Genomic DNA, 13801 nt, shown 5'->3' with positions numbered 1-13801 from the left:
GATTCTTATTTACTCTACACAGAGCAGATTTACACAGATTCTTATTTACTCTACACAGAGCAGATTTAGACAGATTTTTATTTACTCTACACAGAGCAGATTAACACAGATTCTTGTTTAGCTTACACATAGCAGATTTACACAGATTCTTATTTACTCTACACAGAGCAGATTTACACAGATTCTTATTTACTCTACACAGAGCAGATTAACACAGATTCTTGTTTAGCTTACACATGGCAGATTTAGACAGATTCTTATTTACTCTACACAGAGCAGATTTACTCAGATTCTTATTTACTCTACACTGAGCAGATTTACACAGATTCTTATTTACTCTACACAGAGCAGATTTACACAGATTCTTATTTACTCTACACAGAGCAGATTTACTCAGATTCTTATTTACTCTACACAGAGCAGATTTACACAGATTCTTATTTACTCTACACAGAGCAGATTTAGACAGATTCTTATTTACACTACACAGAGCAGATTTACACAGATTCTTATTTACTCCACACAGAGCAGATTTACACAGATCCTTATTTTTTTGACACAGAGCAGATTTACACAGATTCTTATTTACTCTACACAGAGCAGATTTACACAGATTCTTATTTACTCTACACAGAGCAGATTTACACAGATTCTTATTTACTCTACACACAGCAGATTTACACAGATTCTTGGTTACTCTACGAAGAGCAGATTAACACAGATTCTTGTTTATTCTAAACAGATTGATGAAATGTTTCAATTATGAACAATTTATTCACATCTCTGTGATCGAGTGTTATGTCCATTTTATTCAATTATTTTACATGTAAATCATATATGGAAATCTATGCTTACAACCATGCATTTAATGTTATTGGTTCACATGTACCAGTAATGATATTGAAATTTAGTCTACCTCAATTCTTTTAAAAAGCATGGAAATTTTATCAGATATTTTTGATTACAGGATTATAAGGAACCAATCGTTTCGCAGATTAAGAAGTCAGAGGTGAAGGTCACATTCCAGAAAGTAGATGAGATAGCATCCATACACAAGATGTTTCAGATTGAATTCTCTGAGAAACTGAAAAAATGGAACACTGATGAAGAAATTGGCAGTATTTTTCATGTGGTAAGGTATAATCTAGTGTGTGTGTTTTGGTTTAGCATATTTTTCAACAAATTTTCTTTCATATAAATGACGTTGTCTACTTGTAACAGAGAGCAAATGCCGAACTTTATAGTGCTGCCTCACTGGAATATCTTGCCATGGACACTTGACATGATACCCCACCAAGTTGCGTTATACTGACACTAAGCTAACCAGTTCTAAAACTATCCTCAATTGCTGAGCCCTAAGCTAGAAAGCTCCTAGTATAGGGAGTGAACCCACAACCTCTCACACTCCGGGTGAAAACACTACCACTAGGTTACTGATGCAGTCAGAACTCATAAATGTTGTTTCATAAATTGAGAAATGCCAGCAGTGAGGTATGTAACCATTGTAAAATTCTAAACACTCAAACCATATGGCAACATTTTATATTTTCACTGCTTAACTCTGTCAAAAACTGTGACACATAAAAGGCAGTATTTTATATTTTCACTGCCTAGTAAATCTTCATTGTGTAATTTTATGTGATATTTACAGTTTTCGCAGCGGATGGTTATAGATATATACAGTGATTATGTGAACAACTATGAAGCAGCCACAGAACATATCAGAGAGATGGAGAACTCAAAACAAAGTTTTAAAGAATTCCTCAAGGTAGGTCTTTACACAAGTTAGAATTAGCTTGCTTCCAGGACAAAATTGCTTGAAATGTTATCCGCTGGTTACAGATGAGAAACGGCCTAACTTCATGGAACTTATTTGTGCTGACCATCAATATCTACAATATAAGATAAATGACGTGGCTGTCTACAGTTAGCTTTGAACTCAGATATCTGAACCTTGTGCTGTTTTACACATTATTTGAGGTCCCAACACAGGTGTTAATATCACTAAAATAATAGCATCAGAATGATTAGATTTTTTTTCAGTAGTAACTATGTTATCTAAAGAACCACAGATTATACCCTCAAATGTTAAAAGTATTTGAGCCATGCCATGAGAAAACCAACAAAGTGGCTTTGCGACCAGCATGCTGGTTGCAAAGCCACTATGTTGGTTTTCTCATGGCACGGCTCATTTGTAGAATTAAATTGAATTACTTGAATCGGCTTTTATTTTTCTATATCAGATAACAGAATAAAACATAATAAATCACCCATTCATAATTTGTGCTACTTGCCAGTCTGTATCTCAACACAAGTTTGCTACAGGCTAATGTTAAAACTTGAGTAAAAAAAATATTCAGAGCAATAATTATGACCATTGCTAGCCAAAATAGTTTTGCCTTCTGCCAACATACCCAGTTTCACAAAAGTATTTCATTTGCTAATAATATAGGATCTGTACTTCTATATATTTTTACTGACCGACAGTGTTCATTGCCAGCACAATTACAAGTTTTGTTATATCAACAAATAAAATATGATGCATATAATCTTCTAACTGTCTTCTACCTATATACCAAGTTTTATTAAGATATCTTGAGTATTTTTATTGTTGTCACAGATGCATCGTTATTCTGGATGGATTGACAGATGGGGTACAAACCTAAAGTTCTCTCTATTTACACATTGTTTTTGACAATTCCTTAGGCTACCGGTACTTATATAGATAAGCTAACAGATGCAGGACTTTTGACAGAAATTTATTTATTTCAATAGTTTTGAGCCAAAATGTTTATTTTGTTGCATGCTCACTGTAGTTTAATGTTAAAATGTCTCTATGATTGCATCATGTTGAATTGTATTTTACAGAAAAAGCAGATGGAAAGTGTAGACAGGTTGTCGTTGCCGGGGCTCATGCTGAAACCTGTACAGAGATTTCCTCAGTTTATCATGATCATAAAGGTAAAGTCTAGCTGCTTCTCATTGGTGCCCCCTATTTCTGTAATAGGCTCCTCTGTTTTAAGGTTAGATTCTTCCATTGTTGATTTATGGGGTAGAGTAGGTTTAAGTTAAGTGCAGTTTTTTGTCTTGAATATTTAAGATTTATGAAATTCAATATACTGTAGTGATAAAAGTATTGATTAGAGAAATTCTTTATCTAGAAGTACTGTTTTCTATAAGTACTGTTTGGTATAAACAACAGAGGTTGAAATATTTACTGTGTGTAAAGATAATTTACCTAAATACGAGTCAAAGCATTGGGCAACTTGTCACAGTCGCCACACTACACTTATAGATTACATAAATTTTGTGATAGTTAATAAAGCCTGTAAGAGGAGCCTTTGAATGTAACAAAGCAAGTTAATAGCAGATTCTGTTTGGTGGGGTATGTTTAAGAAAGATGATGAAATGTATGATATATTAGAAGCAAATTATCGGTGGTAGGGTTTATAGCAGAAATCTGTCTAAATTGATTTAAACACTGGAATTGGCTACATGCTACACTGAATAATTCTGCAGGATGTAGGGTTATGGTTTCTTGCAATGTTAAAATTAATTAATTTAAAAGTGCAATTTTGCTATTTATCATTTTGTAATAAATACATAGGCAATAAACAGAAAAGTTTTAACTAGCTCTGCAGTAATAGATATGAACTCTTTCTGTTTTAGAGCAATATTTTGTTCTAAAAGCCATGCAAAGTTTCTGCTGAAAAAAGTTTTCATGGGGAAGATCTGATAATCTGTAAGTAAATGTTGCCTTTAACGTATTTGTGTTATTGCAAAATTGACAGATTCAGTTTTGTGAATTTGATTATTCAGGATTTGCTCAAATACAGCCCACGAGACCACCATGACCGGGAACCATTACAGGAAGCTGTGACGTGGATAGAGAACGTGGCGCACCAACTGAACGAGCGCAAACGTCAGAGTGAACAATATTTCCACGGTCAGCAGATTATGAACAAGCTTACACCACGCATGCATCCAGAGAAAAATGTCTACCTTATACGACAAGATAATATGGAGCAACTTTCACAGGTATATGTGTGTGCTTTACTTGTCTGGTATAATTGCTTTGTTGTTTTATTGTAACTTCAATTTAAGTTGCTTTTAAAGTTTATAAATAAAGCTGTCCAGTGTGCTATTGATTGGATCTGTGGTTGTACTGATTCATAGATTAAATTTGGTAATACTTTACTGCATGTACTTGCCATTTTGTTTGATGATTGTATATAAAATATTTATGGGTCTTTTATTAGAAAGCCATGGCCTATCTTCAATTAAGGCCCAAATAAATGGGGAAAAAAGCCATGGATTGGGACAGACACAGAAATATGTGATTAAAAATTGTCATTGTTCATGACATATTCAAAAAATAATACTTTATATGTCATGAACAATGGCAATTTTTTAGTCACATATTTCTGTGTCTATCCCAACTTCCTAAGTATTGTTTAGACTGTATGTAGAAATTATTCAGAGCTCAGACTTTTTAACTGCTTTTGTCATACGTTTCTGGAGACACTGAAGGCTGCGGAATTATTAAAGAATATTTACAGGTAATAACAGAACTTGTTGAAAGAAGAAAGCAGGGCCTTTCACCAGATTTCTTTACTGCAACTGCTGCCATTTTGGACCAAAATATTCATATTAATTAAAAGTCATTGATTTTAATCAAATTGAAAAAACCTCTTCTGAAGTATTCTGATTAAGTTTGAAACTTTAAGATATGTGAGATAATTGTGCTGTATCCTAATAATTGCCATGCTTCTTGTTTAACAAAGCCTGTTTGTTTTTTTTTAGCTCACCTGTCACAAAGTGACAAGGCGAGCTTTTGTGATCGCGCGGTGTCCGTCGTCCGTCCGTCCGTGCGTCCGTAAACTTTTGCTTGTGACCACTCTAGAGGTCACATTTTTCATGTGATCTTTATGAAAGTTGGTCAGAATGTTCACCTTGATGATATCTAGGTCAAGTTCGAAACTGGGTCACGTGCCTTCAAAAACTAGGTCAGTAGATCTAAATATTAGAAAAACCTTGTGACCTCTCTAGAGGCCATATATTTCACAAGATCTTCATGAAAGTTGGTCAGAATGTTCATCTTGATGATATCTAGGTCAAGTTCGAAACTGGGTCACGTGCCTTCAAAAACTAGGTCAGTAGGTCTAAAAATAGAAAAACCTTGTGACCTCTCTAGAGGCCATATATTTCACAAGATCTTCATGAAAATTAGTCAGAACGTTCACCTTGATGAAATCTAGGTCAAGTTCGAAACTGGGTCACGTGCCTTCAAAAACTAGGTCAGTAGGTCAAATAATAGAAAAACCTTGTGACCTCTCTAAAGGCCATATTTTTCATGGGATCTGCATGAAAGTTGGTCTGAATGTTTATCTTGATGATATCTAGGTCAAGTTCGAAACTGGGTCACATGCGGTCAAAAACCAGGTCAGTAGGTCTAAAAATAGAAAAACCTTGTGACCTCTCTAGAGGCCATATATTTCATGAGATCTTCATGAAAATTGGTCAGAACGTTCTTCTTGATGATATCTAGGACAGTTTCAAAAGTGGGTCACGTGCCGTCAAAAACTAGGTCAGTAGGTCAAATAATAGAAAAACCTTGTGACCTCTCTAGAGGCCATATTTTTCATGGGATCTGTATGAAAGTTGGTCTGAATGTTCATCTTGAAGATATCTAGGTCAAGTTCGAAAGTGGCTCACGTGCCTTCAAAAGCTAGGTCAGTAGGTCAAATAATAGAAAAACCTTGTGACCTCTCTAAAGGCCATATTTTTCATGGGATCTGTATGAAAATTGGTCTGAATGTTCATCTTAATGATATCTAGGTCAAGTTCAAACCGGGTCATGTGCGGTCAAAAACTAGGTCAGTAAGTAAAGGTAAATAGGTAAATAGAAAAACCTTGTGACCTCTCTAGAGGCCATACTTGTGAATGGATCTCCATAAAAATTGGTCAGAATGTTCACCTTGATGATATCTAGGTCAAGTTTGAAACTGGGTCACGTGCCTTAAAAAACTAGGTCGGTAGGTCAAATAATAAAAAAAACTTGTGACCTCTCTAGAGGCCATACTTTTCATGGGATCTGTATGAAAGTTGGTCTGATTGTTCATCTTGATGATATCTAGGTCAAGTTTGAAACTGGGTCAACTGCGGTCAAAAACTAGGTCAGTAGGTCTGAAATTATTAAAATCTTTTGACCTCTCTAGAGGCCATATTTTTCAATGGATCTTCATGAAAATTTATCTGAATTTTCACCTTATGATATCTAGCTAAAGTTCAAAACAGGGTCACGTACCTTCGAAAACTAGGTCAATAAGTCAAATAATAGAAAAACCTTGTGACCTCTCTTAGAGACCATATTTTTCAATGGATCTTCATGAAAATTGGTCAGAATTTCTATCTTGATAATATCTAGGTCAAGTTCAAAACTGGGTCACATGAGCTCTAAAACTAGGTCACTATGTCAAATAATAGAAAAAATGACGTTATACTCAATACTGGGTCATGTGGGAAGAGGTGAGCGATTCAGGACCATCATGGTCCTCTTGTTTAACAATTTTTTACCATTTTTTTCTTGATAAATATGTGTTTAAGGATCTGCCAGTTTTTATACCCCAGGTGTCAAAGACTGGGGAGTTATACATTGTTTGAAGTGGCTGTCTGTCACACTGACTCAGACCTTCCGGTGTTCCTACTTTTTCCTACATTTTCCTACTTTTTTTAAATGCCTCATTCTTTTTCCTACTTTTTGATGAAAACCTCCTACTTCTCCTACTTTTTTGCTTGACATAAAAAAGGAAAAGAATAAACAGCCTTTTAAGTAGTTATATTTGCAGATGATGGACTCTTGATATGTTGCTGGCAGTTTCTGGAGCCATTTAGTGCCTCCTGCAATATCAAGATACCTATAATCCTACCAAACCATATCTTAACCTTTGGAAACTCCATAAGCACACTAATATCAAGCACATAAACTGCCAGTCCAAACATCTGGGGTCATCATTTGGTTGCCAAAGTAGGTGTAGTATTAACAGCTATTAAGGTAAGCATTGCAAAATTTATGTTAAAATACTCGTACTTTTCCTACTTTTTTGTCCGCAAACCTCCTGTTTTTTCCTACTTTTTTGTGCAGGGACCTCCTACTTTTCTCCTACTTTTTTTGCAAAGCCATGCTGGAAGGCTTGTCAGACTGTACTCAAGACTTGTGGCTTCCATCTCAAATGAAACTTGGTATACATCATCAGCATGAAGTCGACATGCACAGATTTCTGATTTTTTTTTTTTTAGTGATACCACATTTTTGGACTTTATCATATTTTCTATCAAGCAATTTTAGGGGGCCAGTCATACAAAGTTGACATCACACTTACTTAAATTAAATACATTGCCAACAATTGCTGACATGCTGCAAAATCACTGTTAATCATGGGGATTGGATTTTGCAAGGTTTGTGGCCGAAGTTTTAAAGTGTTAGGCTAACAAAACTTGATGATTTCATAGTATCATAGAAAAAAGTGAGAACATCCAAGCAGTTTCTGAAGATTATAAATATTTCAACAGGATGCAACTGGTTCCCACAATGTAAAGCAGAGGAGAATATTTCTGATGAATGACAGACTGGTTTCTGTCCATGTTTCACACAGGTCTGTCTGGTTCACAGTTTTATCCCATTTCTACTAATAGTTACATATTAGACAAACATTGCTTGCTTCTGGTAAGAAAATAGTTTTTCAGAATCATTGAAAAACTATTGTATGGTTTCCTTGTAAGAGAAATGAATAATACACTTTCTTAAATGTTTTGTAGATTTTAATTTTGTAAAAAAATCACTTTACAGAATAAAGACCAGAAACAAGCAACTGTAGGATGTTACCATAGCATAACTAAATATAGAAACTAGTAAACACTTGAAATCAGAAATTTTTTGCCTACTTTTGTACTACTGTAATTCAGATATTTTTGTTTGACTCAGTTTTGTGAAATTTATGAACAGTCTGATGCTGTGAGGTTTAGTCTTTGTGTAAGCCATGAATTTTTCAAGTAATTGATATCCAAGTTTTTACAAGGACAAATTTTCACAAAATAAGAATAAATTGCTAAATTAACGAGAATTGCTACTTAGTGACTATGTCAGATCTTTCATTAAAAGATTTTTTCATATTTTAATACTTACGGTTTTAACAAGGGATTAAATGCTAAAACTGCATATTCCGACATACATGATGATTTAATGATGAAAATGTAAAGAAAATGCTGACATTTTCAGGAAAATTTGATCATTAAAGCAAAAAAATAGGCCTTTAGTTAATTAGAGTGATTTCAATGTGTTAAAGGTTTGGCTCTCATTCTGTGGTACAACTGAAATATCAAAGGTCACCATTGAAAGGGTACGGTTAGAAATCATTTTGATAATGGTGAAAGTATTTGTACTGCAATGCAAGTGCCTCTTTATCTGTATGCACATAGAGCACTTTCCCATTAACCTCTTGGCATGTTTGTATAGGAAATGCTTGTTTAACATTGATTGTTTCAAGGTTGAAATCATTTACAATCATTGCTTGAGGTATCTCACTTTTCTGTAAAAGTTTCTTAAGAAGGTTCATGGTTTTGCTTTAAAGAGATTGACTATCTTTTATTAAAGGGTCATTTTAACATTAGCTCAATCTGGGATTCTGTTTTCGAATCGAGTGGACTTTTGCCAGATCGGATCTCATGAGACACGCAAGCGCCGAGTGTGATCCAACCTTGCAAAATCCATGACAGCCGAATACAAAATCCCAGATCTAGCTACTGTTATAATGACCCTTTTATTATATACCTGTACCTTTTTGTTTGTTGTTTTGTTATTGAATGAAATCTTTAGTGTTTATCAATATTAAAATTGAACTAAGTGAATTTTTTTTATGTGCCCTATTTATAGAACTGTATCAGGTCATGCATATTAATGAAAGTAGTCCGGCAGCATACAATACGTAAGGTACAATACAAAATTTTAAAGGTACAATACGTCATTTTTTTTTCTGCCTGTTCATATTTAATTGTGAAATACAAGACAAATGTTTTACAGAATTTATATAGGTATATAATAAAATGTAATATTGTACGCTTTCCTTAATATACCAGTGCTATGTTGAAGCTTGTGAAGTTCCCTTATATTCCTTAGTAGCCATTTTTAGCTCACCTGAGCACGAAGTGCTCAAAGGTGAGCTTTTGTGATCGCCCTGTGTCCGTCGTCCGTCCGTCGTCAATAATTTGACTGTTAACACTCTAGAGGTCACAATTTTGGCCCGATCTTAATGAAACTTGGTCAGAATGTTACCCTCAATAAAATCTTTGACGAGTTCGATATTGGGTCATCTGGGTCAAAAACTAGGAGGCCAGGTCAAATCAAAGAAAAAGTTCGTTAACACTCTAGAGGTCACAATTTTGGCCCAATCTTAATAAATAAAATCTTGGACGAGTTCAATATTGGGTCATCTGGGGTCAAAAACTAGGTCACCATGTCAAATCATAGGAAAATCCTGTTAACACTCTAGAGGTCACAATTTTGGCCCAATCTTAATGAAACTTGGTCAGAATATTACTCTCAATAAAATCTTGGAGGAGTTCGATATTGGGTCATCTGGGGTCAAAAACTAGGTCACCAGGTCAAATCAAAGGAAAAGCTTGTTAACACTCTAGAGGTCACAATTTTGGCCCAGTCTTAATGAAACTTGGTCAGAATGTTACTCTCAATAAAATCTTGGACGAATTTGATATTGGGTCATCTGGGGTCAAAAACTAGGTCACCAGGTCAAATCAAAGGAAAATTTTGTTAACACTCTAGAGGTCACAATCTAGAGGTCACAATTTTGGCCCAATCTTAATGAAACATGGTCAGAATGTTACTCTCAATAAAATCTTGGATGAGTTTGATACAGGGTCATCATAGGTCAAAAACTAGGTCACCAGGTCAAATCAAAGGAAAAGCTTGTTAACACTCTAGAGGTCACAATTTTGGCCCAATCTTAATGAAACTTGGTCAGAATATTACTCTCAATAAAATCTTGGACGAATTCGATATTGGGTCATCTGGGGTCAAAAACTAGGTCACCAGGTCAAATCAAAGGAAAAGCTTGTTAACACTCTAGAGGTCATAATTTCCACCCAATCTTAATGAAACTTGGTCAGAATATTACTCTCAATAAAATCTTGGACGAATTCAATATTGGGTCATCTGGGGTCAAAAACTAGGTCACCTGGTCAAATCAAAGGAAAAGATTTTAACACTGTAGAGGCCACATTTATGACTGTATCTTCATGAATTTTGGTCAGAATGTTAATCGTAATGGTCTCAAGGTCCAGCTTGAATCTGGGTCATGTAGGATCAAAAACTAGGTCACCAGGTCAAATCAAAGGAAAAGCTAGTTAATACTGTAGAGGCCACATTTATGACCATATCTTAATGAAACTTGGGCAGAATTTTGATCTTGATGATCTATAGGTCAAGTTCAAATCTGGGTCAGGTGGGGTCAAAAACTAGGTTACAAGATCAAATCAAAGGAAAAGCTTGCTAACACTCTAGAGGCCACATTTATGACTGTATCTCCATGAAACTTGGTCAGAATGTTAATTTTGATGATCTTTAGGTCAAGTTAGTTCAAAAACTAGGTCACCAGGTCAAATCAAAGGAAAAGCTTGTTAACACTCTAGAGGTCACAATTTTGGCCCAATCTTAATGAAACTTGGTCAGAATATTGCTCTCAATAAAATCTTGGACGAATTCGATATTGGGTCATCTGGAGTCAAAAACTAGGGCACCGGGTCAAATCAAAGGAAAAGCTAGTTAACACTTTAGAGATCACATTTATGACCATATCTTTATGCAACTTGGTCAGAATGTTAATCTTGATGACCTTTAGGTCAATAGGTCAGGTGAGCGATAGAGGGCCTTCATGGCCCTCTTGTTAACATTACCTTGCTAAATTTCTATACCGGTAATGAATTTGTCCATCTTTCAGTTTGGACAGTACCATTAACTGTTAAAAGGGGTGCATACCAAAAAGTTACTGACTGAATGACGAACAGTTCAGATCATGATCAGACTGCATGGATGTGCAGGCTGATCATAATCTGCACTGGTCGCAAAGGCAGAATCAGTCGTGTTCAGCATGATAAGGGTTAATATTCCGCTATATAGTATAGGTGGATCTTGTGGAGGCAGACACCTGACATGTATTTTAAAAATCTGTCATGCGTCTACAGTTTGTGTGACTTTAAGGTAGTTCTGCATGTTTGATAAACCAAAAGTAATGGCGTAACGTCCTTTATCCTGATAATATAGAATAAAGCCTGGACTTGGCATAGGGAGGCAAAAAATATTTTATGAATTAATGGAAACCTGCAAGTAAATTCCTTAAATTGGAAAAGTTATTTTCTTATGATTTTTTGGAGATATAAAATCGAGTGAGAAAGTTTGACATATTAATAATTCCAAATAATGTCTTAAAATCAGAGTGAAATGTGCAGATCTCTTTAATCATGGGCAAATATCTTAGAAACAAGCACACAAACCTAAACAATTTTTTTATTATGAGGAGTTTCATTGAAATTTACTTTGTAGAAGAATTCTGATTTAATAAAATTCTACATTGTTTAAAAATGTATGATCCAGTTGTGTAAAACTATTTTGAAAAGAAAATAATACATGTAATTGTTTTTGGAAATATTTTTGTCTCTATCTGCTGGAAAATTACAACATACTCTAAATACTGGTACATATAAGCATCGTCTGAGGGTCTGACGTGGTAGCTGCCAAAATAACAAAGTTAAAATTCATTTTTTTGAACAAAAGTACTCCTAAGAGGTAGCTTTTTTGGACCTCAAACTTACGTATTTCTGATGGTAGTGAGATTTTCATACATTCAGATATAGTTCAAATTTATTTAATAAGTGATTTACATGCTATAGTTTTCTATACTTAGTTATGCTATTATTGCTGTGGTGTGAGATTTTGTTATATAAAATTAATACCTTTCTTTTGTATATTGTACTTTGCTTTTAGGGTTTTAGGGAAAAGTTACGGGTTATTTTGTTGAACAAAAGTTTGGTTGTATTTGGAAAAGAAGCGAGAAGAAAATCAATTTTGGGTTCGAAGTAAGAATAAATGTGCTAGCTCTAATAGATATCTCGCTTGGACGTGTTCTATGTTTGTATACATAAATCAGTAATTGATGTGCTTTAACCTTTAGCCTGCTAAATTTCTAAAATGGACTGGTCCATCATTCAATTTGGGCAGTACCATTTATTATTTGAAGGTGTGTTCACTGAAAATTTACTGACTGACTAGTGAACAGTTGCAGACCATAATCAGACGTGTAGGCTGATCTTGGTCTGCACTTGTTGCAAAGGCAGAATCATTTGCCGCCAGCAGGCTAAGGGTTAATTACAAAGGCTTGGAATGTAAAAGATTAATTTGCATGTTCATATCAATCAAAACTGTCTACAAGCAAAAAAATGACATAGGTACAGGAAAGTATTTCATATTTAGAATTTACAGACTTAAACCATCTAGACAATATACATTAACATGTTTTATAATCATTCTCTTATGCATTTTGTTTTAATTGACTGGTAATTATGAAACAATGTGTGTAGTTCTTAAGCTTTTTAGTTAGCAGAATGCTTGTTGCTTTGCCGAATTAAGCAAATGCATTAAATCTAGTTTGCCATTCTTCATTCACCTCTATAGCGAATGTTTTTATAGTTTTGTACCATATTGAAATATGGCAAAATTACAGGTTTTCCATCTGTTTGTCTGCCTGTTAGTCCAGCTGTCTGTGTAGAAACCCTTTTATATTACACAAGATTGGTTCAGTGTTTTCAAAGAAAGATATGTATAGAGTGTAAAGAAAGTTTGCTGACCATACTGTATATCAGTTAGTATATCATTGGTAGACACTTTGATTTTAAGTCAACAGCTGGAAAATGATTGTGTTCACAATGATCAAACTTCATAGGATGATTGTCTGTGGTCACTAAATGACCTGTATTGTTTGAAAGGTCAGTAGGTCAAGGTCATAGTGACTACAGACTGTAAAAGGTTTCTGCTCAAATACTTGAGAAGACTTGTATCAACAGGGGTCAAACTTTGCAGGGTCATTGCTGTGGTCAGTAGATGCCCCCCTCTCCCCCTTTTATTCTTAAGGTTATTAGGGCAAAGGTCAATGTCTCTCTGACATTTAGACTGAAAAAAAAGTGTCAAAATGCTTTTGCCTACAGTTGTCAAACAGTTTGGGATGATTACATATGGTCAGTAAACAGTCACTATACTTTAAGGGGCCAAAGGTCAAAGGTCAGTGATGTTGAGACTAAAACATTTTCCAATCGACAAGTGGAGAAAGCTTTGGGCTGTACCTGCTGGATGCCTGTGGCCAATTGTTCTGGGACAAAATTCAAAGTCAAAGATTAAAAATGATTATTGATCACTACCTGGAGAATAAATTGGCCTACAGCCATCAAATTTCATAGCTTAGTTATCTATGGTCTTTAGATGATCCCTGTTATAATCCAAAGATTAATGTCCCATCCATTCACCTTTGGCAGGCCATCATGGGGTGCATGTGTGTTTTATATACAGCTCTTGTTAATTATGAAAATATATTTTTAAGAAACTTTTTGTTTGCATGGAGCATAGTAATTAGTACAAAATATCTTTTACACATTAACTGCTTATTTTGATGGTATATGATGACATTTTATATTTTCTACAGTTGTTCCCTAATGTTATGCTCGTGGTTTTTCAGAACTA

The 13801-nt window shown here is 34.8% G+C and overlaps 1 protein-coding gene across 4 annotated transcripts in view; it reads left to right on the top strand.

Annotated features, from left to right (window-relative positions):
* LOC123527069 (rho guanine nucleotide exchange factor 10-like) overlaps window positions 1-13801 on the top strand; it is a 63286-nt gene that overhangs the window by 24208 nt on the left and 25277 nt on the right. For 2 of the 4 annotated variants that reach the window (XM_045306324.2, XM_045306328.2), the window contains 6 exons: window positions 968-1132; window positions 1652-1768; window positions 2869-2961; window positions 3820-4038; window positions 7573-7655; window positions 8346-8399. In XM_045306324.2, coding sequence (XP_045162259.2) covers window positions 968-1132; window positions 1652-1768; window positions 2869-2961; window positions 3820-4038; window positions 7573-7655; window positions 8346-8399 — 731 coding nt within the window. Of the gene's footprint in view, window positions 1-967; window positions 1133-1651; window positions 1769-2868; window positions 2962-3819; window positions 4039-7572; window positions 7656-8345; window positions 8400-12055; window positions 12148-13801 lie in introns of all 4 variants that reach the window. The other 2 variants (XM_045306325.2, XM_045306326.2) reach the window with 2 other exon arrangements.

The sequence above is a fragment of the Mercenaria mercenaria genome, chromosome 14 (genome assembly GCF_021730395.1).
Source record: "Mercenaria mercenaria strain notata chromosome 14, MADL_Memer_1, whole genome shotgun sequence".
Taxonomy (NCBI): Eukaryota; Metazoa; Mollusca; class Bivalvia; order Venerida; family Veneridae; genus Mercenaria; species Mercenaria mercenaria.
The sequence above is the reverse complement of the archived record's forward strand: the minus strand, read 5'-3'. Positions and strand labels throughout refer to the sequence as shown.